This window comes from Synchiropus splendidus, chromosome 3, assembly GCF_027744825.2.
Source record: "Synchiropus splendidus isolate RoL2022-P1 chromosome 3, RoL_Sspl_1.0, whole genome shotgun sequence".
Lineage (NCBI taxonomy): Eukaryota > Metazoa > Chordata > Actinopteri > Syngnathiformes > Callionymidae > Synchiropus > Synchiropus splendidus.
In genome coordinates, this window is record NC_071336.1 from 24,446,043 (window position 1) to 24,469,753 (window position 23,711).

Genomic DNA, 23,711 nt, shown 5'->3' on the forward strand with positions numbered 1-23,711 from the left:
GTACTGACCTCAATACATGAGAAAGTCATCAATAACTCTTAGTGCAACCATATTTTCCGGATTTCTGGTCAAATATACAACGCTTTCCTAGACTCCTGGGTTTCTCCCTGTGCTTTATAGTTGCTGCTCCCCACCTTTACTGTGACCCCCGAGAAGAAACCTTCAAAGTATACCATTGTATACCATTCGCGTCTTGATTCATTACATAGCTGCTCTCTAGTGATAGGTTGGTAAGGTATCATGAACCAGTGTCCTGATTTTCAGTGGCCACAAGATGGCACCGTCTGCTGTAATATGTTTGGACTTGAACAGCTAATTCAATGAAACCTCACATAATTTCCAAATGAAGTGCGCCATCTAGTAGCCTCTGAAAATTAGGACACTGTTTCATTAACACTGCAATACTGTCTCATGAAACCTCATCTACCCACGACTGCTCACACAGTTAGCACCTTCTGCTAATTATGACAAAGCTGACATGACGCTACAGACACGCCCACAATTGAACCGCAAGGAAAAACTTGCAGCATCACACGGTCTGTGATGCTACGGAAGCAGGGTACAGACATAAGGATAACACCCAATTATCTTAACTCTTGTAAGTTTTTTTTTACATTTCAACCCAACATGCTATATGTGTTCCATATTTCTGATCAAAAATCTTATAGAGTCTGGGGACAGCCGATCACATCTGACTCAAACTGTGATGTGGAACTGGATGTAACCAATCAGAGATCGATGTGACTGAGAAATAAGTTGTGATATTTATAGATTTCACAACAAAGCCTGAGGAGTAAATCTTTCTCCAATCAACAACTTCTCCACCAGGTCTGTTCTGTGTCCAGGTGGCTTGCGTGACTACTACATCTGTCGCCACTATGTTCCATGTCCCATTTCCTGGAAGTTGCGACACTTCTGAATTTTTTATTCACCAGAGATTTTGGGCTTGGAGGATGAGCATCCTCAGACAATCAATGCCATATTTATTAATCTTCACGTGTGATGTCTCTGACTGAAAAAAAAGCTCATAAGATTTAGAAAAACCTTATGTGTGTTCCCTGCTTTACACAACAATGTTCTGCAGAGCACAGGCACCTTCTTCTTTGTTGTTTACGACTAGATGAAGGGAAATACAGCACCACTCGCTACGTTGTTGTCATCTAATGTTGGGACGCGACATGATGCCACACCCTTCTCCCCCTTCACATTTTTTCGTTCTCGTTCGGCTATATTTAGATTCTAAACTTTTCAAACCAGTGATCTGATCGGAATCCAGTCACAAACAGGTGTAGTGGTTTGTTTCATATTGCTGTGAGCCAGTCCAAAGCTCTTGTCTCACTTGCCAGGATCTAATCAGAGTTGCAGCTGTTAACCATGGAGTTCTTCTTCTTCTCCGTGATTGTGTGACTATTGTTGATCAGAGTTGGGCTGCACAATATTCAAGATGTGACTGCATATATTGAAGCAATCTCTCACCTCGTCTCAGTCCTCAATTTCAATCCAACATTGTTAAGATGCTTTCAAACAGATTGTCATTTCAATGTGGACAGTCTCCACATTTAAATCATTGAATCATTCAGATTAATATATAATCAAATGAGCTTGAAAAAAGTGAAACTGTAACTGTTGGAGCAATATTTTGCGGCCCAAAACTGAATTTTTATGTTGAGAAAAAGTAACTGTTCATCCCTTAATTGTGTCTTTTGTAACATCACTGTCTGCTCCTTGTACTATTAAACAGATATATATGTCACTCACTTATTGACTGTGAGTTTGTTTTCTGTTCCGACTCAAAATAATGTAGGCCTGTTATCTCGGCGCCCTTTTCATATCACTGGTTTTATTCATAATATTGCCCTTTCCTCGTTCACCGGTTTTTCAGAAGGCATTGAAGAGAAAATACATTGGCAGTGGATTTGTGGAGTTGCAGCTTAGAGATCAGCGTGTGCTCCAGGAAGACGGTTTCGATTGTGCTCCACAAATCTGACGATTAGGTTATGAAACATTTATCACCTTTTTATTTTTAAGAAAAGGAGACTATTGACAGAAGATTCATTTCTTTGCCTTTTATGGCTGTGGCCTTAAAGACGAGCGCACACACACTCACACAACATTAAAAGGCTTGCTGTTCTGCCTTCTTTGAAATGAACGAATTTGGGTTGTTAAGCTTCTCTTTGAAATCCACCTCAGTACGCCAAGATATTTAAAGGTTTGCATGAAAGATTATTGAGTCCAAGATGTAGCTGGTATTTTTAATCTTCCCGCACAATGTGGGTCTCTGGGTCAGAGTCAAATTTGCAGAGGCATTTTCCCTTGAATCATGCGACATTGTGATGACTATCAAGATTTGATGTTGAGGACACGTGTCATGCATGAGTCTGGTGAATGCAAACAGTGCCTGTGTGTGATGCATTCCTTTTCTCCAGATCTCTTTCTAAAGACTACTTTTCACCTGTGTACTCATTTCTAACAGACCTAGTCCAACTTTTTAATTGATATCTGTTCCAGTTTGGTCATTTCCCTCAGGGACTCCAAGGCTCAGTTTGTGTCCGCCTCTGCCAGTTCCTACGAAGATGCTGTTCCCCAGTAATGAAATATGTCCTCGTCCCTCATCTGCCCTTATGAAACATTAAGTGGAAGGAAACAAAACGACAACCTTGGGGAACCTCAAACAGTGTCGTGTGAAACTTTTCTGACAAACAGTTGCTCTGGTCAATGACTTGGCTCCTGACTCGACCAGTATTATTTGACCGGACCTTGGTCACATGTATTAGGAAGCAAGTGTCTTTCAGTTGTCTCTATCATTGTGTTCTCTTGACCCTATGTTCGTGGCTGAACAAGAGGACTTGAGCAAAATACGTATCTGAAGTTGGGTTTGGTTCACCCTCGCATTGTAGGGTATGTCGCTGGTGGGGAGAGGGGGTTGGGACTAGGGTAAAGGAGGAGTCGTCCTCAACTGACGCAAAGGAAGTGCTGACATTGTGAGTCACACTTGACTGTGTATAAAAAAATAAAATAAAATAAAAAATCTGAACTGCTTAAGCCTTGGATAAAACCCTGTTGGGGTAATAATTTGGGGTGTACCAAATTATTGGGGTCTACCATTTTTTAAATGTTATAAGTCTCTCTCCTTGTTATATGAGGCTTGATATCTTTTATGTCTGCAGTGTGTCAGTTATGATCATTTGCAACTGTGTACAAGCTGGCTATTATTGAGTGTTTTGTGAATATTAGTAAATGTTTTTAAATATTGCAAATATAATGTGAAAACATGACAAAATTGCTTGTTTTTCTTGGTTATTCAGGGTAAAAACAGGAATGAACCGATAAAGCTATCTCACATTAGATGAATAAATCAGCTGTAAAGTTGAGACCAAACTCAAAACTTGAGTGTTCACAAAGAAAGAAGAAATTGTGGATAATAGTGACCTGATGTTGGCAGTCTAGTTTGTCGGTGCTGTCAATCATGCAAGGGATTGAAATTTAAAATCCAGTCCAAGGTGTGGGTTGGACTATGTACACAGTATGTTTATTTAAAGGGATTATGAGTTGAAAACGAATGTGGTGTCAGTCTCTATGTTAATTTCTTAAGGCAAATTTAGTACAAAGCTTCTCTGTCACCACCAGCACAAACATACAGATGCTCTCAACAGGTTTACTGCCATCTACGTTTTCAGTTTCCTGATAAATTGTGGAAATGTATCTTCTCTGCTTTTCAAAAGCAGCTCATTGAATAGCGAGGCATCGTTGTTGGTGCGGTTTTAATTTGGATTGAATTTAATTTAAAGCCAACTATGAATAGTTAACACTACATGGAGTCATTATGCAGGCTGGATTTGGCCCCCGGGGCTTGAGTTTGACACATGATTCAAAGGGATAATTTTATGGATCCAACCTGTTTTTATAGTAATATAGTTATAGTTAGTAGTTATGAACTACCGTCTGAATTGAATTATGAAGAAGTTACTAATTGAAAATTAAGGTAAAGCATTGCTTACTTCCTGGAGAAAGTGGTGCCAGGTAATTTTATTGAGGCTCATTTTTATAGTGTGTGATTCCAATGTGTTCATTTTAGTGCGAAATTCCAGCATGTTCAGGCTTTTTGCGGCGGCAAAGGTAGAATGAGATGGGCCTCAAAAGTATCATGAAACGCCATGAGCAGGCTCCTCACATTCTCTCAAATACAGTAGGCAGCCAACTCTATCCAGCTTGTTCGTGTTGTGCAGATCATCCCCTGGCGTATATATGTATACATCTATATGGGCCACAGCGTGGCCTAGTTAGAAGCGATGGATGTTGCTGATGCTGTGTGAGAGAGATGCCTTGGAACGCATTTCCCATCTCAGCCCAGCCCAAGCCTCTACATGCTTAAATCCCACGGAGTCTTTCCTCTTATACTCCCCCTAAAGAGGATGAAGAGTGTAGGTCGTAAGGAATTTTCTAATAATAACGCCATTTAGTGGAGGAAGTGGTTGGTACATGGTGTTCTGCAACACTCTTGCCAAAAGGCACACATCATCTGAGAACCTTCAAACATCTGCCGTACATTAAATATAGATTATCATACATTTATTATAAGTCTTTAATGGGATTTGTTTTAAAACCTAAATATAAACAGGTTTTCATGAACAGTTGTAGCCGGACGGGACTAAGAAGAACATTCCCAAAAAAACACCCATCACTTCTCTGATATACAGAAACTCTTAAACTGGAGCAGGAACATGTCGATCTATCTTTTCCTCACTTTCATCTCGAACAACATATAAACATGGCTAGTTTTTATTTAATTTAACTGACCACTTGTTATTTTCAAAGAGGTTTTTTTGCTTTTATAGAATTGGGTTTGTCAATTGACTTATTTGCTGAGCCAATGTGGTACCTACCTTAAATGAGGTGCTTTAATGGGCACGATGCTCACATTCTGCCGATACTTTTTCAACGACAACATACCAATTTGGTCTCACATTTGAAATTTTTTAGTAGACAAGACCAAGACCTTGAAAATCTTGAGTTCAATTTCTGGGGTCCGACAAAAAGTCACTGGTGTTGCAACACCGGATTACCACGGTGAAAATATCAACTGACTGATCTGGAGCCATTCATTTTTGAACTGTTTCCCAGCTGTACAGAATATATTTTGATTACTTAAAGTCACAACGTCGTAATTTACACTTTGTCATCGTCACAATAATTGATTCAATTACCATGACGACTAAATAACTTTTTTTATTTGGGTCTTTAAAGACTCTCAGTGATTTGCACTGCTGTCCCGCTTCACAATAGCAGGATAAATCTGCGTTAAATATTCATGATGGAGGTTTAATCCCAAAGCTGTGCAGAGACATAATTCTTCCCTCGCCGGCTTCATCTCTGAAGACGGAAAGCTTTTCATCTGTGCGTAGTATTTCTTCTGTAGAAAGGTGGGTGTTCGACTTCAGATACACAGGTCTGTTCCTCCAAGTGAGTGTATTTCAGTCTCTACTTTCATGCCTCAAAATAGAGGTTGTGTGCATGAGCCACAGATGCAACATGGACGTGAGCATCAAGCAGTCCGCTGACACACTTTGAAGTGTGCTCATGCTCACTTCATCCATTGATTTGACAGGTACTGACTGCTGGTGGGAGCTAAAACTCAGCTCAGTGGAATGAATTCTGACATTAAGGCGTGTTTGAAAGTATGACGGCTGAAAATGCAAATCTCTATGAAATTAAATAGCGAGGGTTGACAAAAATCCTCTGCCGCAGCTTGAGTGCTTTTCCTGCCAAGAAAAACAATAACAAAAATGAACAGTAGCAGAGGTCAGGGGAAAGTTACCACTGGATTTGTTGCCTTTTTCAATCTTGGGTTTCAGAAGAGGAGTACTGGTTTGAAAGATGTGTCAACACACATTCCGAAGTTTACTCACAGAGACGCACTGTTACAATTGGTGGAGTCATTTCCGGACAGGAAGTTGAGACTCCACTGTGCCTTTTTCAACATAAATTATTTGCAGAGCAGCGTGACATTTGCTGAATGCAATTCAAAGTTCTTATTATGGTCTGCAAACATGCACAGATGCAGTCTTATTTACCTGAATGACGAATGTAATAAAATGCTAATTTATTTTTAAAAAAAATCACAATTCTTGAGGCATGGCAGCTTTAGCCATTAGCCACAGCAATCTGCCAGGATGAAGTGGAAACCCTGTGTTTTGATTATAATTCCTCTTGTATTTCTGTGAAACTTCCAAGGTTAGTTGGAAATAGGCTGACTTTTCCCTCAATGGGCGTTCAAATAAATATCCTTACTGATTCCTATTGTTCAACTGAACTAGCTGTACTTAGGAAAAACAAAAACACAGAAAAGAAGAAAAAATGATTTTATAAAACATAAGACAACAGCAATGTATCAACTAAATCAACTTTCATGTGGAAGTTGGGATTTTTTTAACTGTAATACATCAACCCACTTTCCCCCTGCCCTGCCAAAATGTAGGAATAAATAGATAAATGGAACAAAAAATAAATAAATAAATAAAAGATGGGAAGGTTTTCATCATTTACTGATATGGTGACAATAGAAACGCTAGATTTTCATCATGAGTAGTAAGTCTCTCTCCGATCAGCAGCGGTCCATCTCTTCGTATACACGGTTTCTACTAAATGTAAATGATCGTGCCGCTCTGTTACGGTTTAAATGAGACTTGCCACAACTTCAGAAAAATTGTCTCTTTTTGTGGATCTCTCACGTGATCAAGCGTATTGAAACAAAGTGGAAAAACTAGCAGGTAACTCCTCATGGACATGATTGTGGTGGTTTTCGGCGTTTTTTTAACGGAAAAAATCCAGAAAGAAGCCTTATAATAAGTGAAGTCCGAACGTAGGTAGAAGAAGCCCATCATATTGCAATGCCAACAGCCACTGTAGTACAGAGGTCCGATGTGCATTTATTTTGCTTCGTGCTTGAACTGTTTTGGGGGTATTTTCTTGTCGTCCTCTCTCCATTGTTGGTATTCTATCATTAAATTCCTCTGCCTCTTCAAATGGAACCCTGTCACCAGCCTCACGGGAACTGCCACCTGCAGTAGCCTGGGTGGCATTTGTTGCTAGGTTATTGCTCACACCGGGAACTGCTGAACAGTAAAGGAGAGAGATGGATGGATATGAGAAAGGAGAAGGCAAGTGGCTATTTCTTGTTCACCAGTCTTAAACTGTGTGCAAAAATGGGGTATGGTGGGGGTGGTGGGAACAGGAAAAGGGGGATTATGCAGGGGGAGCAGGAAAATTGCACTGATAATAACAAGTCCAACATTTGTCAGGTTTGCCTCATGCCGTTTTTAAGTCTTGGGAATTATTTAATCTATTCATTTGTCTATTTAAAAAGATCTGAAATGGTGGCGGTATGCGCCGCCTTAGTGCCTTTCTTGTTGTATATAAAAATTGCGTCGTATGTTGTTACAAGTCCAGAACTGCTGATTCATCCTGGACCAAGGACATGATTAATGCTTGTTGTAGGCAAATCGAGCGGACACTCGGAATGTTTGCCCTGGCAAGCGAGAAATCTGTCCCTTTGATGAACCGTCATTGTCTGCCCGTAGTGGCTCTGACCCAGTCTGTTCCAGCTGGAGGAGCGGAGACGAAGGTCATCTGGGGGACAGCTGCAAGAGTTCAGGCTATCCTGCTGGCTCATCCCGGATTATTGCTGGTCAAGTCAACCAAGGGGTAACATGCAAAATCTTGTAAGAAAACCGATTGAATTGACCATAGTATCGTGAATGAGAGAGAACCTCAGGATGTGTCTGTATGCGGTGTTGTTCAAGCCATTCATGGAAATGCACCAAGCCAAAGAGACCAAAATAATTCTGAACTATTTCACCTCAGTACACCTCAGCAATTCTAACAGGTTTCCATTTATTTTCATACACACACATGCACACACACACAATAAGATTGTGAGGTTTCTCATTGCCATAACCCTTTCCCCAGCGTCTCTCCCTAACCTTTACCAGGACTTTGAAGAAAAATTATATATTGTAATGACCCTTTTATTTTGATGTTTTCATACTGAAATTGAGGCTTAACTTTGTGGGGACCAGCAAAAGCGAGCTAATGAGGCCCATTAAAATACTTGTGCCATCATCTATTAGTAGTAGCAGTGCTAATTCTCTCTTGCAAAACAAGTTGTGTTTGCCTTTTAAGTGGAATTATTCTAAGCACAGTATCTTTTTTCCCGCATTGACATTGTTAGCAAGACTTGAGCAATGATGTTGCTGTTGGCTTGTCCTAAAACAGCCAATTTAGTTATCTTTTATGCTGTGTATATCTTTCTATGTCTGATGTCTATCAGATTTGGTTGATTTGAAATGTGGCTCCTGCTTGATTCGCCCTGACAGACTGATGTTTAAACAAGGTTGTTTTCTGTCTTTTAACATGCAATTAGCCTGAAAAGTAAACAGGATTGATGTGATGTGCGACTGCTGACTTTCCCCAAGAGCTTTTCGTTCCCTGCTGCCTACCAGCTTTGAGGCAATGTATTTGAGGAAAGCACTGCATGCTAGACGAAAAAAAAAAAACCTGCCGCCCATGGCATTGAATAATGCTAAGAACTCGGTGAACCCTCAGTGCTCACTGAGATCAGACCAGCGCCCCTCATTGCCCTTTCAGAGTCTGATTTCAGGACCATGGACAGCAGTGCAGCTCAGCGGGGGGGGGTGTTGCATTTCTGCCTCAGTTGTTTATCAAAGACGACAGAGTACATGGCGTCGCTCTTGTTTTTACCACCTTGGTCAGAGGGGGATGTTTTTTGTTTGTTTGTTTGTTGGGATCTGGTTCTGAGTTTTCCCAGCCATGCAAAGCAGACAGTGACTAATTTGAGACCAGCGTTGCTGCACAAGGGGTTTTGACCCTCCCATCTGAGGTCATTCCATCATGTCAAGAACAGACCATGCGCATTCTTCTGTGTGTCTGATATAGGGAAGCGTTTGTGACTCTGGGTGGCGTCCTGTCTGGTCGCCTCACTGTCACCCTCTGTGGATGCTGCAGGAAGAGAGAAGCAATTGGTGCCTGCCTTCCTCCATTCCTTCCCCTTTTTATTACTTATTTCTGCTATCCCTCTTTTCTCTGTTGCATCATTTTTTGTTATCCATTCATGCTGCACCGCAAATGCTAATTCAACCTCCAATGGCACCACAGGAGTAATGCGGTTTCCACCTTTAATGCTCTCATGTAATATGGTTGTGCAATGAGGGATGCTACTAATTTTTCAGCAAGTGTGGTGGTTGAAGTGAGTGGAATAAAAAACAGTAATTGTTACACACACACACTGCAACTCCTGCTCCATTATTTTTGCTGAAATATCGCAATACTTGATATTGTCTTGATATTTGCATTTGTCTGTAGCAATATTTAATACATAGATACTTGCTGCATCTGTGACCTGTTGAGTATGTTTTCTTTTTGCACACTTATGAGTTATTTTTTTGATGAAGAGAGCTGTTCATTACTCTGTTGGACTGTGAAATTTTACTGAAAGTCCAATTGGGCAGACGTCATAACAATAAATTGGTTTTCATGCACATGATATTGTACTTCCCCCTTAAAATGATGGCTCTTATTACAAAATATTGCTGAACTTATTGTATCACAATATATTGCAATGTGTCCTATCACCACTCCTGTATCGGGATACGTATTGTATTGCAAGATACCTGCTAGTACACAGCCTCAAATTGAAACAGTGACTTTCTCCACGCTGCACCAGCTGTGTGATTGAATAGCTTCTTCCCCTTCTGCACATTCTCTCTCCCAAAGTGACTAAGTGGACTTTGGCGTTGCAGAGTGACACCAGAGGAAGCCTTCTGTGTCACTTGTTGTGCATCATGTGAAAGAAAGATGGAGGTTGTGCTTAGGTTTAGAGTGTAAAGCCTAACAAACGACCAGTCATGGTGACTTCTATGGCACCATGACTAAGGATGAGAGCTACATAAGCTGCTAAATAAAATGCCACATACCTACCAGCACACATCCCAACTCTTTTGTTTGGAACGCCACAGGGGAGTAGAAACTTTGGACTTTTTTTTATTGAAACACTAATGTGTTTGGCATGAACGGAAGGCGGACTTTGAAGTCGACATAGGACGTAATAGTACGCTTGAAAGTAGTCCCTATTTGAGGCCTTGTGAGTGATAGGTTGTTCAGTTACATGGCTTGCAACCTTCAACAGCATTTGAAGTGACAGGAATGCCTAGAAGCCTCTAAACCACGCCCCTTCACTGAGCAATCCGGTGGTTGAAACATTTGCAGACTGAATGAGTTTTCTCACGGAGGCTAAGAGATGGTTAAGAGATTATTTTTTAGTACGTATCATAGGATTATTGCTGGATTATAAGTCAATAACAATTTTCTACCTACTGTACCTTTAATGTATGGAGTTACGGTTGTATGGTAGAAACAGTGGCCATGTTGTTGTTGCTTCACAAGTACAGATGTTTCTTTTTATGCATCAAGATTGTCCCTTCACATGATTGTCTTGTCATGATGCACATTAGGAATATAAAACTGTCCATTCTGTGAGATTCACAACTCTTGAAGACCTGAGTTTGAAGTTTACCTCCAAGCCAAAAAAATGGAGGCAGCAAGTTGTAGTTCGGGGAGAATCTCTCTGCTTGTGCCCGAGACTGTAGCCAGACAGTGAGTCGTCACACCAAACCCAGACAGTGACTGTGATTTTTTTTTGTGTGTGTATGTGTGTGTGTGCATGTGTGTGTCTTGGGTTCATACTGAGAGTAGCTGACTGCCAGCTGAGGCAACAATGGGGACAGACAGAGGCAGAAGTATCTGAGCCGCGCGTAGAAAACCATTGCATGTTGACTTCTATGGGACTTGTTTCACTGATTTTAAGAGGGAACTTAGCAGGTGAGGCCGAGGTCGCGTGCGGGTGTATTTTTATTTTTTTCATATTAATTGGATGTTAGTTAGGCGCTTTGTAACACAGCGTTAATGTTAGTTTGGATCCTTGATCTGTGTTTACGCCGAAAACGTGTCATGTAATTCTGGTGTTATGCAAGCTAGTCATTAGCGAGGAGAGAGAACTTTGGTTTAATTGTGTTGTCATCCTCTTAGTCTGACCAAAGGGTCGGAAGCATTAGTGCAACAATGAGAGATGGGGGCGCACACTTGACTAACAGCAGGCCTTCATAACAGACTGAACATTAATAATGTCACTTTCTTATTCTGTCAGCTTTTATCATGTTTTTGGCCACAGGCGAACGGTCATATAAAACAGCCAAAAAATGAGGATAAAAATAAAGGCATTTAAATAAAGGAGTGAGTTTGTTGGGGAATTGTTCGTCTTCATAATATTTTAAAACTGACTTAAATTAAATAGCCAAAGTAGCTGTATTTAAGTTAGGAGTTTCTCCATGGCAATGATAAAAAGAAACACCAGAGATGACATCATCAGGTCACTTCATCTGTTCACTTCATGTCATTATCTTTCACATCACAAGTGACGAGATGGCTTGGGTTGCTACAGCAGACCCTAAGCTAAAATGGATTTGGCCTAATATATTGTTGCGCGAGTGTCATTGGGACAGATGGTGATTATTTAATTTGAAATGAGTTGATTCGTCTTTGCCTTGTTGGTACTCAAACTTGCTTCGGTGATGGGACTCAGTTTGCACTTTCTGCTGGGACTGGCTGTCAAATCTGTCCTGAGTTTGTTGAGCAGACTTTAACAATGAGTTGCAAAACACATGATTTGAAAAATATCTATCGCTTCTCAAGAAGAAATCCTGGAAGACTTTTACGATCGGATTGAATTGCAAGCTGCCTGACTCAACTAAGTATCACTTATGGTTCTACTTAAGGCCCATAGTAACAGCTACACTGCCCCCCACAATTTCCGGTGGTACTGCTCAGTTTGGTCCATATCCATAAGCTTTCTGGAAACGTGCTACAGTAGCTGTGCATCGATGTGTAAAACACATGTACAGGCTCACAAGGTACCTGTTGACTGTGGTCATCATCTCCGTCACCCTTGTTTTGTCTTTAGATTGGAATGATCACCAAGAACCCTCCTCCTTCATAGTGATCAGTCTGATCCACTGAATCACTGCCGATGCCTCCACTTTTTATGCTGATGATGGTCTCATTTTTAATTCAGATTTTGAGTAGCCTATCTATAGTGTCAACCTATCATGTGGCCTTGTAGGGAAATAACTGTTCAACCCTGATAGGCAGTTTTATTTATAAGGATTACATCCAACAATAAGGTTGTCCTGTCAACTAGTTAATGCCTTCTACGACCCAGAAAGAGTCTTTCCTTCTTCTTCGTGGAATGTCTAAGTGGTGACCAGGGAAATGAAGAGCCTTGTTAGGTCAGACTTTGCGTGGATTTTGTCTCATCAAATTCTTTTTCTTCTGCCAGCATCAATGGCAGCGTGCATGGATTCATCAACATCACAGACCATCCCCACCCAGATGAAGGACACCAGTATTATAGGTATCAATTCCTTTTACCTGCTCAACACTGTGTTGTGAAATGAATAATGCAGCATCAATTGTCTAAAGATTCATCCTTATAAATACATCAGAACACGCTGTGACCTTCATAACATCTCAAGGAAACACGTAACTGTCGACCTCCACTCGCACAGCATGAACTTTCTGAATCTTGTGTTCTGTGTACCATTGAATTGCTGCTCCAGGCGTAGAAACAAACATTCTCAGGTGTACACACACACACACACACACCCAAGACTTCACACTTCTAATCTGTCCCACAGCCCATATTGTGACTGCTGTGCTTCTTTCTAGTCTTGCAGCTGGCAGTCTGTGCTGAAACTTTGCAGATAAATGTGAATTACACCTTCCAGTAAAACATCAAACCGCTTTTATTGTTCTGGCCCTGGTTCCCACAAACACATGCTGCAATTCTCTCTTTCTGCTGCTAGGTTTGATTAACAATTCGTTGAACTTCCGTTTCTGGATTGACAGATTTCTCCCAGCCTGCTGGGATGGGGCCAGCCATAGAGGTCGGAGCTGCGCCGGTTTCAGCTGTGAAACCTTCAGCTGTAGCAGAACCTCAGCAGGTGGCGCCACCTGCAGGGTCAGAAGCCCCCAAAGAGCACAGCCCCATGCGGCCTGAACCCCAGGCACCTCGCAGCCCCCAGGATCGGTCAGCAGGTGAGACGGCCACACACCTGTCACTCAGATGTGGTAACTCCTCATGCAGGTTGTTGGTTTTCATTTTGGGAAATAGATTACAGGTGTCACTACTCATAGGCTGTGGAGGTAGGACTAAAACAAGTGAAAATAAGTAGAATAATGTATGTTTATTCACAGACCAGTGTTCACATGCTTTTAACTGATTTTCAGAAAATGAAAGTGCTAAGCTTTTTGAGACCTTGTTTAAATGTATAGAATAAATTATAGATACCATAATTTTCAGACTATAGAGTGCACCCACTAAATTTAAGAAGAAAATAGATCTTGATCATACATAAGCCGCACCCGCCTGTGCGCTGCAGGTGCAGTGGTGCTGTCTGCGCCGTAGAAAGGTCAGTGGTGCACACGGCTTAAAAATGCACGACCATCACTTCTAGGCTGGTTTTGAGCAACAAGCATCGAGACTGACTCATGAAACAAACCCGGCAATGTTCGTAATTGGAATCATGAACTCCTAACATCTGAGGATATGCGGGCGAAAATAGCTCATTTTGAGTGTTTTATTTAAGAGAAACTGAATGCCTGTGATTTCAGCGGTTTGATGTGACGTGGCTCAATATTTTGCCAGCATGAAACTCTTAAGCCTGTAACAATCCATATATTAGCCAAGTCGTTGTATAATTCGCAGGGTTCAGCCTGCGAGAAAAAAGTAGCGGCTTATTGTCCGGAAGTTACGGTGTGTATTTGAGTATGGGAGAATTAGACCATCCAGGCATTAATGCATGAAATTGTTAAACATACATGAAGTGTACAATTTCCTATCAAATTGTGGAAAGTAATCTTTAAAAAAAAAACAAACAATAATAATAATATTGTTCCATTCACCCTTTTATCCATCCACCATACTAGCCTTGACACTAATGACCTTTCCAACAGTGTTTCAGAGTTATAACTTCTGATCCGTCGCTGGCCATCATCATGTTTTCCATCCCACCAGCCCCAGGCTTTGACTCCACACATATACAAACATGTTTTGTTGCGTGCAGGTCAGCTGTCTGGGATCTATAGCAGCCTGTCGCACGCACACCAGCTCACGTCAGAGTGAGACATCCAGCTCAAAACAAATCAGCATCTGATGCTGACATGTATAGGACCCGCCATGGCTTCTGGTCATACAGTACATGTTCTCAGTACACACATTCTGCACAGTGGGGCACGCAATCGTATTACACCACAGCAACTTTTGTTTAAAGTATCATTTAGCTCTTGCAAAGGCTTCATCTATGTTTATCATAAAATCGATATGTTGTATTTTGTATTTATGTCATAAAGAATATTGCAGGCACAACCAACTGAATTTAATCACAATATGCTCAGAGGTCAACATCAAGAAATTCTAATTAAAGCTGTTGACCCTGCACCAGACCGTCGGACAGCTTGATGGCTCAGCATTTGATAAATTAGCTATGGAGACAGGAGAGAGCAGGACTCACTGGTCTCTATGTCATCCTTGAAATTATCTGTCCGAGTTTTGGTTTTGGAAAGCAATTTAATCACAGTCTTATCAAATACCAAGTCTGCCAGTTGAATCTTGACATTATTATTGTAAAGGTGTCCGTCCTTTCACAGGGTAACAACACACAAGCACAACTGTCACTCGGGTGCCTGTCACTGTCCCTCTAGATGAGATGGAACATGTCTGTGTGTGTGAGCGTCTGGGTGACTGCTAGGTAATACATGGTGACTCAACAATGCAGCAGAACGACCCCTCCCTCCGAGATAAGGAGTGCAGATGTTTAAAATTCAGGAGGAATGCTGGAGTGGAGCTAAACAATAACATTCTGTCTCAGTTGGACATGATGTATTTGTCCTGACCAACACACTTGATGGGATATTTACATGAAAAAAATAGATCATTCTTTTTTGAGTGGTTGGCTGACGTGATATGCAGAGGAATATAATGCTAATACAGTGTGTTTGGTGGATTTATTGCATTCACCCAACTTTTTTTTATTTCTTCCACAAAGGTCATGACAGCTTGATTGCCGAGATGGCTAGAACAAAAAAAATGTTATATAATTGTCAACTAATTGATACCAAATTTTATACTCCTTTATTATTTCTGTACATACAGTCTATTCCATTTTGTATCTCACTAAAAGATACTTGGTTGCTGTTAGTGTGTGCTAAAGGAGGGGTGCCAGAGACATGTTGATGCCCCACTTAAACTTGATGTGCTACTGTAGGAGGACTAGATATTGGAGTTTAAGTAGGACAATGTCTCACAAGTAGTTTCCTCCACACTCCACACCTCTGTTCAACACTCCTTGGTGTCTGCTTTCTTACTTCATTACGTTTTTCTGATTGTGTTATTGTAAAATTGACTTTAGTGATGCTCCAGCAAACCTGGATGGCTGGGAAATGTATGAAAAGAGCAGAAGATCTGATAGTTTGCTTCAAGGCACACAGTTTTCTTTTAATGAACATGTTTATAAACTAATAAAATAAGATAACATGATACTATATAACTGTAGTTCTAATATGTAGTTTTGATTCAAGCATTTCAAGATATTTTACTTATTATTTTTAAATTAAATTAAAATAAAAAGTACTGCCAAATTAGCTGTTTTTATAAAGGACTTTGGAGATAGGTTTAAGTTTAGTGAAATTAATTTGTGTATTGATTTTTTTGAACGTAGCCTTAAACTCTTCCCTCTTCATTCAAAACAAGGTGCCCTGTTGGATTCATGGCCCGATCCGGCTGACAGCCTGCCCACAGACCTCCCTTTCACTCCTAGTGTCTCAACCGTGATCAACCGCCATGCCGGCCATCTTGCAGCCAGCCCTGATGAAGTTCCTGAAAGCTGGCCCGGCAGGGAAAGTTCTGCTTATGCTGGAGGTGACGAAAGAGAGGGGGAAGGTTCCGACAGAAAACAGAGGAAGAAGAAAAAAAGACAACATAAAGACGACGGCTTTTACGAACACCCCAACAGCAGAGGCAGGTCGGAGATGCAGGGAGAAAACTTGCCGCCCACAGAGGATTTCTACCACAGGATTGGCCCTAGAAGAGACAGAGGAGATGGTGGTTGGGAAGAACAGCTTGGAAAAAGTGGTGGCAAAGGGAAGAGGGGGAAAAACAGGAAAAAGATTCCCGATGAGTGGGGGGTTGTTCCTGATGCAACCCCTATAGGAGGCTCTGAAATTACGGCCGAGGTAGTGGTCGATCTTGGAAGCTCAACTCACTTTGAAGCTTCATTTGAGAACCCCAGCCAAAGTTCATGGATGGAGGAATTGAATAAAAGTGATGACCTCGTCCAACCACCTCTGGCTGAGGGGCTCTTCTCTCACACTGCTGATAACGTCAGTCCGTTAGTGCTGAAGAGTGAGCTGAAAGCCACAGCACCTCCATTCACAATGCCAGTCACCCCCCATACTGGAGCTGTTGGGTCATCTACCATGGTGACAGACTCTGCTGATCCCTTTGACCTTCCGATGGATGCAGGAGATTCCAGCTTTGGCAACAGCAGTCAGTCATTTACTCCCTTCTCTGTGGGAAACGAAGGGGGTGACATGGTGGATAGTGGCATGTTTGACAATAGTTGTTCCTTCCAAGAGTCTTCAGAGCAACAAATGCTTGACACCTCTCCGTTCAGTCCAGCATCTCAGCCCAGCCCAGAGGTGTTGGCATCTGCGCCCCCCATCTCGCCCTCGGACGCGTCCTGGCTCCTGAACAACAGCCACACAGACAGCAACAGTGAGCTGTTTGACTACAGCGACATCAGCAGTTCAGCTATTTCCGTGCCCTTGAGTTTAGCCTTAGACACGCCAAGCCCTGCCCCACTTCGCTCGCCCAAAACCACAGCCCCTGACTCCCAAAGCAAAGATGGCAAACAGAAAGTGGCCAAAAGTCCCACCTTCCCAGATGAGAAAAAATGCTCACTCACGGAATCTCCTGGAGCTGGCCAGTCTCCGCCTCCTGTTCTGTCCCCTTTGGGGTCCGGACTAAACCCCGCGGCTAAGCCTTTCTTTCCCAGTTTTGCTGACCCAATAGAAGAACCACCAGTTGTTGCCCCCGTCGTTGAAGGTTGGTTCTAATATGTCAAGTCAAGTAGTGAAGAGCTTAGCCTGAGCACTTTTGAAATCGTCTTAGATGTTTTTTTTCCGATGCTGTTTGTTTCATTGGTGTCTGCAAGACAATCCTCAATGACATTCCCAAACTATCTTTGGCACACTTGGCTGCAAACCTCTTCGCTTGTCGTGTAAATGTTTTGGGCTTTGAGAGACTAACGCATGGGTTTCAGTTCTAATGTAGCTGCTCGGAGCTGTCCACTAATCAAAATGTGTTTTCAGTCCTGGTATGCAGTGCATCATCCTCTTTTTTTTAACAATGTCCAGAAGTGTTGCTGCTAACAGATCTTTACCCAACTAGGTCCTAAAACTGTGATGTCATCTGGTGGACATTCAAGCATGAGCTTGTCACTCTGTCTCCTCTTTTTCTGTGACTATTTTCTTCTTAAGCTGAGCGAAGGAAACTGTGTTGTCAACTAACTTTCCTTGTTGTGCAGTAGCAGTTCAGAGAACGATGTCTCAACATGACAGTCAAACTTTTTGGTTGAGTACTAATAATTGCTTTTGTCTTTATTTTACATGTGCTCTACTGCCCTCTGCTGCCTCCTCATAACAGGTAAGTCTTTGTTCGATGTTCTCTATGTTTTCATCTGTCAATCATTTGTGCTGGCAACTTCTTTTTAAAAACCATGGTTTGACCCAATGTTTCACTCAGGATGGCCCAAAGGCCAGACTGCATTTATCAAAAAAAGATTATGGATACTTTCTTCTGTGGCCAGTCTGGGAATTTTTATGTCTACGTGACCAACTCATAAAAGCTATCTTGTCTATCAATTCTACCCTTCAATTTTCTGCAATCTTAGGCCAACATGTTCCCAGTATTTCCTCTTCACATGTCCAGACCATCTAGGTGTGGCCTCCCTGACGTTATCCCCAAACTTCTTCCTGGGATGTCCCTCTGATATCCTTGTCACTAATCATGTCCGCCCTAGTCAAGCCCAATGACAATTTGAGCAACTTCAACTCCGCCCAAATACTTGCTGTTGGTGGATGTCTTTTCTTCACATTGCTGTGATTGCCCTTCATAAGCAAATCGATTGTTGGATAAAACATTCTGTTACTCCAATGAACAATAACAACTCTGAGGCAGTTTTTACTGTCATGATATGGGCATAAATGATTTCCTTCTCAGACACATCTAAATGAAAAGCTAAATTTGAAGAATCTGAATGAGTAAGTTTACTCTCATTGGTGCCAATTTTTGATATTACCATGCTTCTTCATTGGTCTGTCTTCATGGAAAAATGTCCTTGCTGTACAAATGTTATTCTTTCCCTGTGATGTGCCTGAAGAACAAAATAAGCCAACATCTGAGAATTAAAGTCACCGCTTGCAGCTGTGTAATGAGCCCTCCTGTCAGCGTCCTGGGTGGGTCTTTGTCACCAAGAGTACCATTTAAGCCCCTTTAAAAGGATTAGAAAGCACACCGGGCACAATTAAAAGGAAAGAGAGGACACATGCTAGATAACAGTGCTGCAGAGACTGTGCTTTTGATGTGGAAAGAGGATGTTGGCTAATATGTATTTGGAGTGTGCCAGATCTGTGAGATGCTGGAGACAGATGCTCAAGGATGAGGTGGAATTTGCTACAGCAGGGGGTTTCAGGAGAAAGTTGGATCACTGATACTACCAGCTCGGTGAGGTAGTCGCATCTGATTTTTTTGTCAGTCTGTCCAACGACTTTAACCGCTTTAGTATATCTGAGCATCATTTTTTAAAGTGTCTCATTTGATGGTTAGTCATCTCCATGGACAAGAATGTAGTGGTTGAACTGTCTGCAACATCAGCAACGTAGTCAACTATTAAAGCACAATGGTCCTGTCAATACTTGGTGATTCGCACTTCGCACCGTAGTAGTCAGTGTTTCCCGGCCACCAAAATGACTCCTCCTGCCCCTAGTGTCAAGTAGGTGAATCCACAGGACAGGACTAAAGTTCCTTCATTGGCTACAATCAGTTTCTCTTCGATTCCACCTCTTCTAGTTTTTCCCTCTCTGCATATGACACTGTGAAATCTGGCCTCTGACATACTGATGTGCGGTGACTTGTCGCTGGATTGACAGCGATTGACTGCTTGAAATATATAGCTTTTAATTCTCTGGAAGTTGCTGCCATTACATTCAGCATGCTTACATGATGGCTCAGAAAAAAATATTGCGTTACTGGAGAGAAATTCTAATTTCTCTTAGTCGGACTACACAACTTGGATAATGCTGTTAATAGCTTGACTAAGCCTTCATGTAGCCGAGGAGCTCGACTATGACCGGACTGGGCGATGTACAGCTGAGCAAGCTTCATATTGGCGACCGTTAGCATGGTTGCTAAGCTAGCTGAGGCTCATTCTGTTGATCCAAATTGCGGCTGTGTAATTAAGATACCCCACATAAATGATTCTTGTGATGGAAAGAGGACACATAGTCTGAAACTTTTTCAGAAACTTGCAAGTTTAATTCTAAAACATGCCGATGGATGTGTGTTGGCGATGATGACAGCTCCATGGGGGACGCTGTTTAACCAACGTGCTGATTCTGGACTTGCGAAATTAAACTAGTTAGCAGCAGTCAGCACGATCGCAGTCTGAAACGGCTCCTCGCTGCCTGTCAACTTCGCTTCAGTAGTTCAACAATGTAGTTTCGCGGCACTGCATGTAAACCGGGAGAACATGACACAATCTGATTCTGCGACTTCATCAAGCTATTGCCTTAGTCGAGCTTCTCTCTGCATGTAGCCTCAATCATTGACATTTAATGAATTCATCAGTAAATCAATTTATTTTGTTGCGCTGACGTTTGTGCATGACATACATTAAGACTTTAGATCGAGTTTTGTTTCTCGTCCAGTACCATGAACACTAAAGGGACTCGAAACTGTCGCCAGAGTTTCCTTGACTCTTAACCTCAACCTACAGAATTCCTAAATCTATGTACAAGTTCCCCCAACAGTGCCACCAAACATGTGGCTGGAACTGGCACACTGATGAAGAGCTAGTTACTATGGCAACAGGAGGCAGTTGCTTAGGTGACTAATGGGAAGGGATGGGGGTGATGTGGAAACTATGGGTTTGTAGCAAGGGTGGGGTGACAAAATAGGTTTGATTGTGCTATTTATAGAGCACACTTGAGACTGCCTTGAGACTTTCCATCACCAATTGTCTCTGTTCCATACCCCAACACCCTCACTCCTGCTGAGAATATCCTCATCACTGACTACTGATGACTTTGACAAAGGATGGGCTCAAGACAAGCCTCTTAACAGTTTTCTGACTGAAGTTTCACTTTACTGTAGCTGCAGACAGTGGTATTATGCGACTCTTGTTAAGGAATGAGACCTGTGCCAGCATGTGTTCAAGAATATACGAACCTTTGCCATAATCTTGGATTACTTTCACACGCTATTTAACACAAATGACATGTTCCGCCAATGTCAGCATCATGTTCTGTGACATAATAGCCTTACTTCCAGAGAAAATTTGAAATTCGAGCACATCCCTATCATGAAAAGACAGAAACTTGACTGAAAAAAAAACAAACAATACAATACAGTGCAACATTATGTGTAGATACAATATAAGAAAGAGACTTTCTTTCAAAACGTCTCATGAAAATGTATATATTTTACTCTGACTGGCAAACACCTTACGGAATGAATGCGTAGCAGGCACTGTAATCTTGTCCTAAATATTACTTTTTTTAATCGGGGTACCAGTTACTATTAATGTGCCATGTTTGCTGGACAATGTCCAGATTTGCTTAAGGGTGAGCTGATCCACTTGTTTGTGTAACCAGGTTGCATCCGAAGAAAAAAAGACATGCTTGCGCTCGACACTGTCTTAAGTTAGCTTCAAACTCTGTACTTTTCTTGTTGTGAGGCGACAGTGCTGTCAGCCATCACCATTGCGTCTGTGTCCTAGCAATTCTGTCACCCCAGTGAGCTTATGTAAGTTGTCCCTGCATGTGTTTTCGGAAGCCAGCCGATCAGACAGGGTGAGGTCATCCGTTTGTGAGTCTGTGTGAGTTTATTCCCCCCTAAATATAAAACCAAAAAGGTCACTCTAGGTCTAGAAGAAGGCCACAAGCATTCTAACAGAAGTGCATCCTGCCTCTGGTTTATCTGCAGGTACTATGACCTTGTAGTGCTTCATTCAGGAGGAAATGCATGATAAGTAATATTGATAAAAATGGAGATAGGCTTTGTCATCATGTTGCAACATGTTGATTGTCTCATAAAAAGTCATGCAAACGCTGTACAACAGATGTAGCTCAAATCATCCCCAAATGCATAGTTACATAAAATGTTATTCTTCTCTTCAACAGCTTGGGTTCAGCACGCCATGAGTATGTTAAACCCGCCCAATTTAATTAATTCTGCTGGATGACAGGACATAGTTTCTATTGTGAGCATAGTGCTCATCACCCCAACAGACGACAGTGGTGTCTTAACATAGTATTTAATATCTCCTTGTTGAAAGTTGTACTGACGAATTATACTGACGAGTTTAAATCCAGAGGACACTTGACCAAAAGCACCCCGTTCATCTAATGTTTTGTGGCACAATTCCAACTGTGCATGTTCTCACACCTCTTAGTGGTCAAACTCTTGCTGGGTCCCCAAACTACCAACGCCGCATGCTACATAGCAAATCTGACATACCCTAAAACATGAGGCTAGATTGGAAAACAATGTTGAAAAACGACAAAAACGAATATCACTCGCAGCTTAGCTTAACCTTTAACAATGTGCATCCGACCGTAAAATGCGTTCTGTATCAAGAATTTAAGGGTCTAACCATGTCCTAGCATAGAGTGTAGTAGAGTCCTACAAATCCCTGAAAACTTGCTTCTGTTCTGAAAACACAAGTCCTTTTCTGACTATGTTTGTACTGTGGTGTTATAAAACTTATTCCTTACTGGCTCTGCTAGAGTCTATCACTTTCCTTGCTTGGGAGATAGGCAGGGGACACCCTAGACAGGACCCATATTGGCGTGGAAGCCAAGGTAGAATGTTCAAACTTAACGCCTATAGCACACAGAGAATTGTTTCCATATGGATAGATACACCTTTATATAAAACCACTGAGGTTTTCACCTTGTGTGTTACAGGGTGTTAGGCCTGAGACATCAATTGTGTAACTTTGAGCAGCTGTTCTGTCGTCCTTCAGTAACTTGTCACAGGTCGACGATAAGTGACGATGCATTGAATCAGACCTGACAGAAGCTTTGTAGCCATTAGCCTCGGATCATCTGCCAGCTGCCCTGTGATTGTGTTAGGAGGCGACATGTGTACCTTCTCCAAATATCCACTTATTTTGACTTGAACTGCCCTTCTTGTGTCCTGTAGTGTCCCATATCATTGCTCCTCTGGCTGCAACCTTAATTCTGAGTGGCTTAGTGAAAATATTTCAAGTCTCCAAGTCTCTTTCTCTGCTCAAGGACTTTCGTCTTTGTATCATTGGCTAACTGACCAACTTCTGCTTCTTCTCATATATAGGCGAAGAAGCAGAAAATAATGGAAACACCTTAAAAAAGCTTTAAGGTGTTTCCATTATTTTGTCCAATGGGTTCTTTGTTGCCTCTTCTCTTCGTCCTTCCTGCCCATCACCGTCTTTTCTGTTCCCATTTGTCTGCCTGCCTGTTTAAAACCATTGTTTGAAACTTGTCTACAGTCGACAGCAACTGGAATGACAATCATTGCTAGCTATTTCCACACACATACATGCAGCCGAGCTCATCTTTTGGTAAATATCCCATAAGTTCTCATTTGCCCTTGTGTGCCACGTTGTGTCTTGGATAGCTTGAGATGATCCATCCACATATTTTATTCTATTTTGGGGGGATGAGGTTTATTGATATCGTAGGTAATTTCTCCTTTAATACTGTTTTATTTTCTTAGGTAATGCTGTAAAGGTCAGCTTTATAACAGAAGTGGAAGGTTGGTGGCTTATACACAGTGCAATTATTTCTTCTTACTTTTGAAGTAATATAATCTGCAGTTCAGAAGCTAGATTTTAGCATTTTTCCCCACCAAAAAAACACCCATTAGATTTCTTTTTGACAACTAAAAACTACAAAAACCTCACTGCTGCAGAGGTAACAGGCCAGCCTTATATTGACATATAGCCACCCACTGATAAGCTTGACTGACCAATTTGCTTAAGTCCATTGTATTATTTAACTGACTTTAAGTAAACGAAACAGTAGGACTGACAATTAGCTGACTTCGGTGAGCTGCTTAATTAAGAACATGCCTTACAGCAGAAAGATTTCCTGGTCAACGCTGTTCATTTGTAGACGTGTTTTGCACTTGTCTTTGTGTGTGAGCTGATGAAAAATGAGGGGAAAAAGGGCTACAGGGAGAAAACCAAGGAAAGAAACAGAAAACTACAAGGGGAGGGGGCTTACTCACTCCACCACGAGGGGCGGGATCAGGGGGATGGCAGCAG

The 23,711-nt window shown here is 41.7% G+C and overlaps 1 protein-coding gene across 8 annotated transcripts in view; it reads left to right on the top strand.

Moving 5' to 3' along the window:
* The window catches only part of LOC128756376 (microtubule-associated protein 4), a 63,776-nt gene that overhangs the window by 21,799 nt on the left and 18,266 nt on the right, over positions 1-23,711 (top strand). For 7 of the 8 annotated variants that reach the window (XM_053860847.1, XM_053860848.1, XM_053860852.1 and 4 more), the window contains 3 exons: positions 12,407-12,481; positions 12,976-13,164; positions 15,878-17,230. In XM_053860847.1, coding sequence (XP_053716822.1) covers positions 12,407-12,481; positions 12,976-13,164; positions 15,878-17,230 — 1,617 coding nt within the window. Of the gene's footprint in view, positions 1-10,744; positions 10,894-12,406; positions 12,482-12,975; positions 13,165-15,877; positions 17,231-23,711 lie in introns of those variants that run through there. The other variant, XM_053860851.1, reaches the window with a different exon arrangement.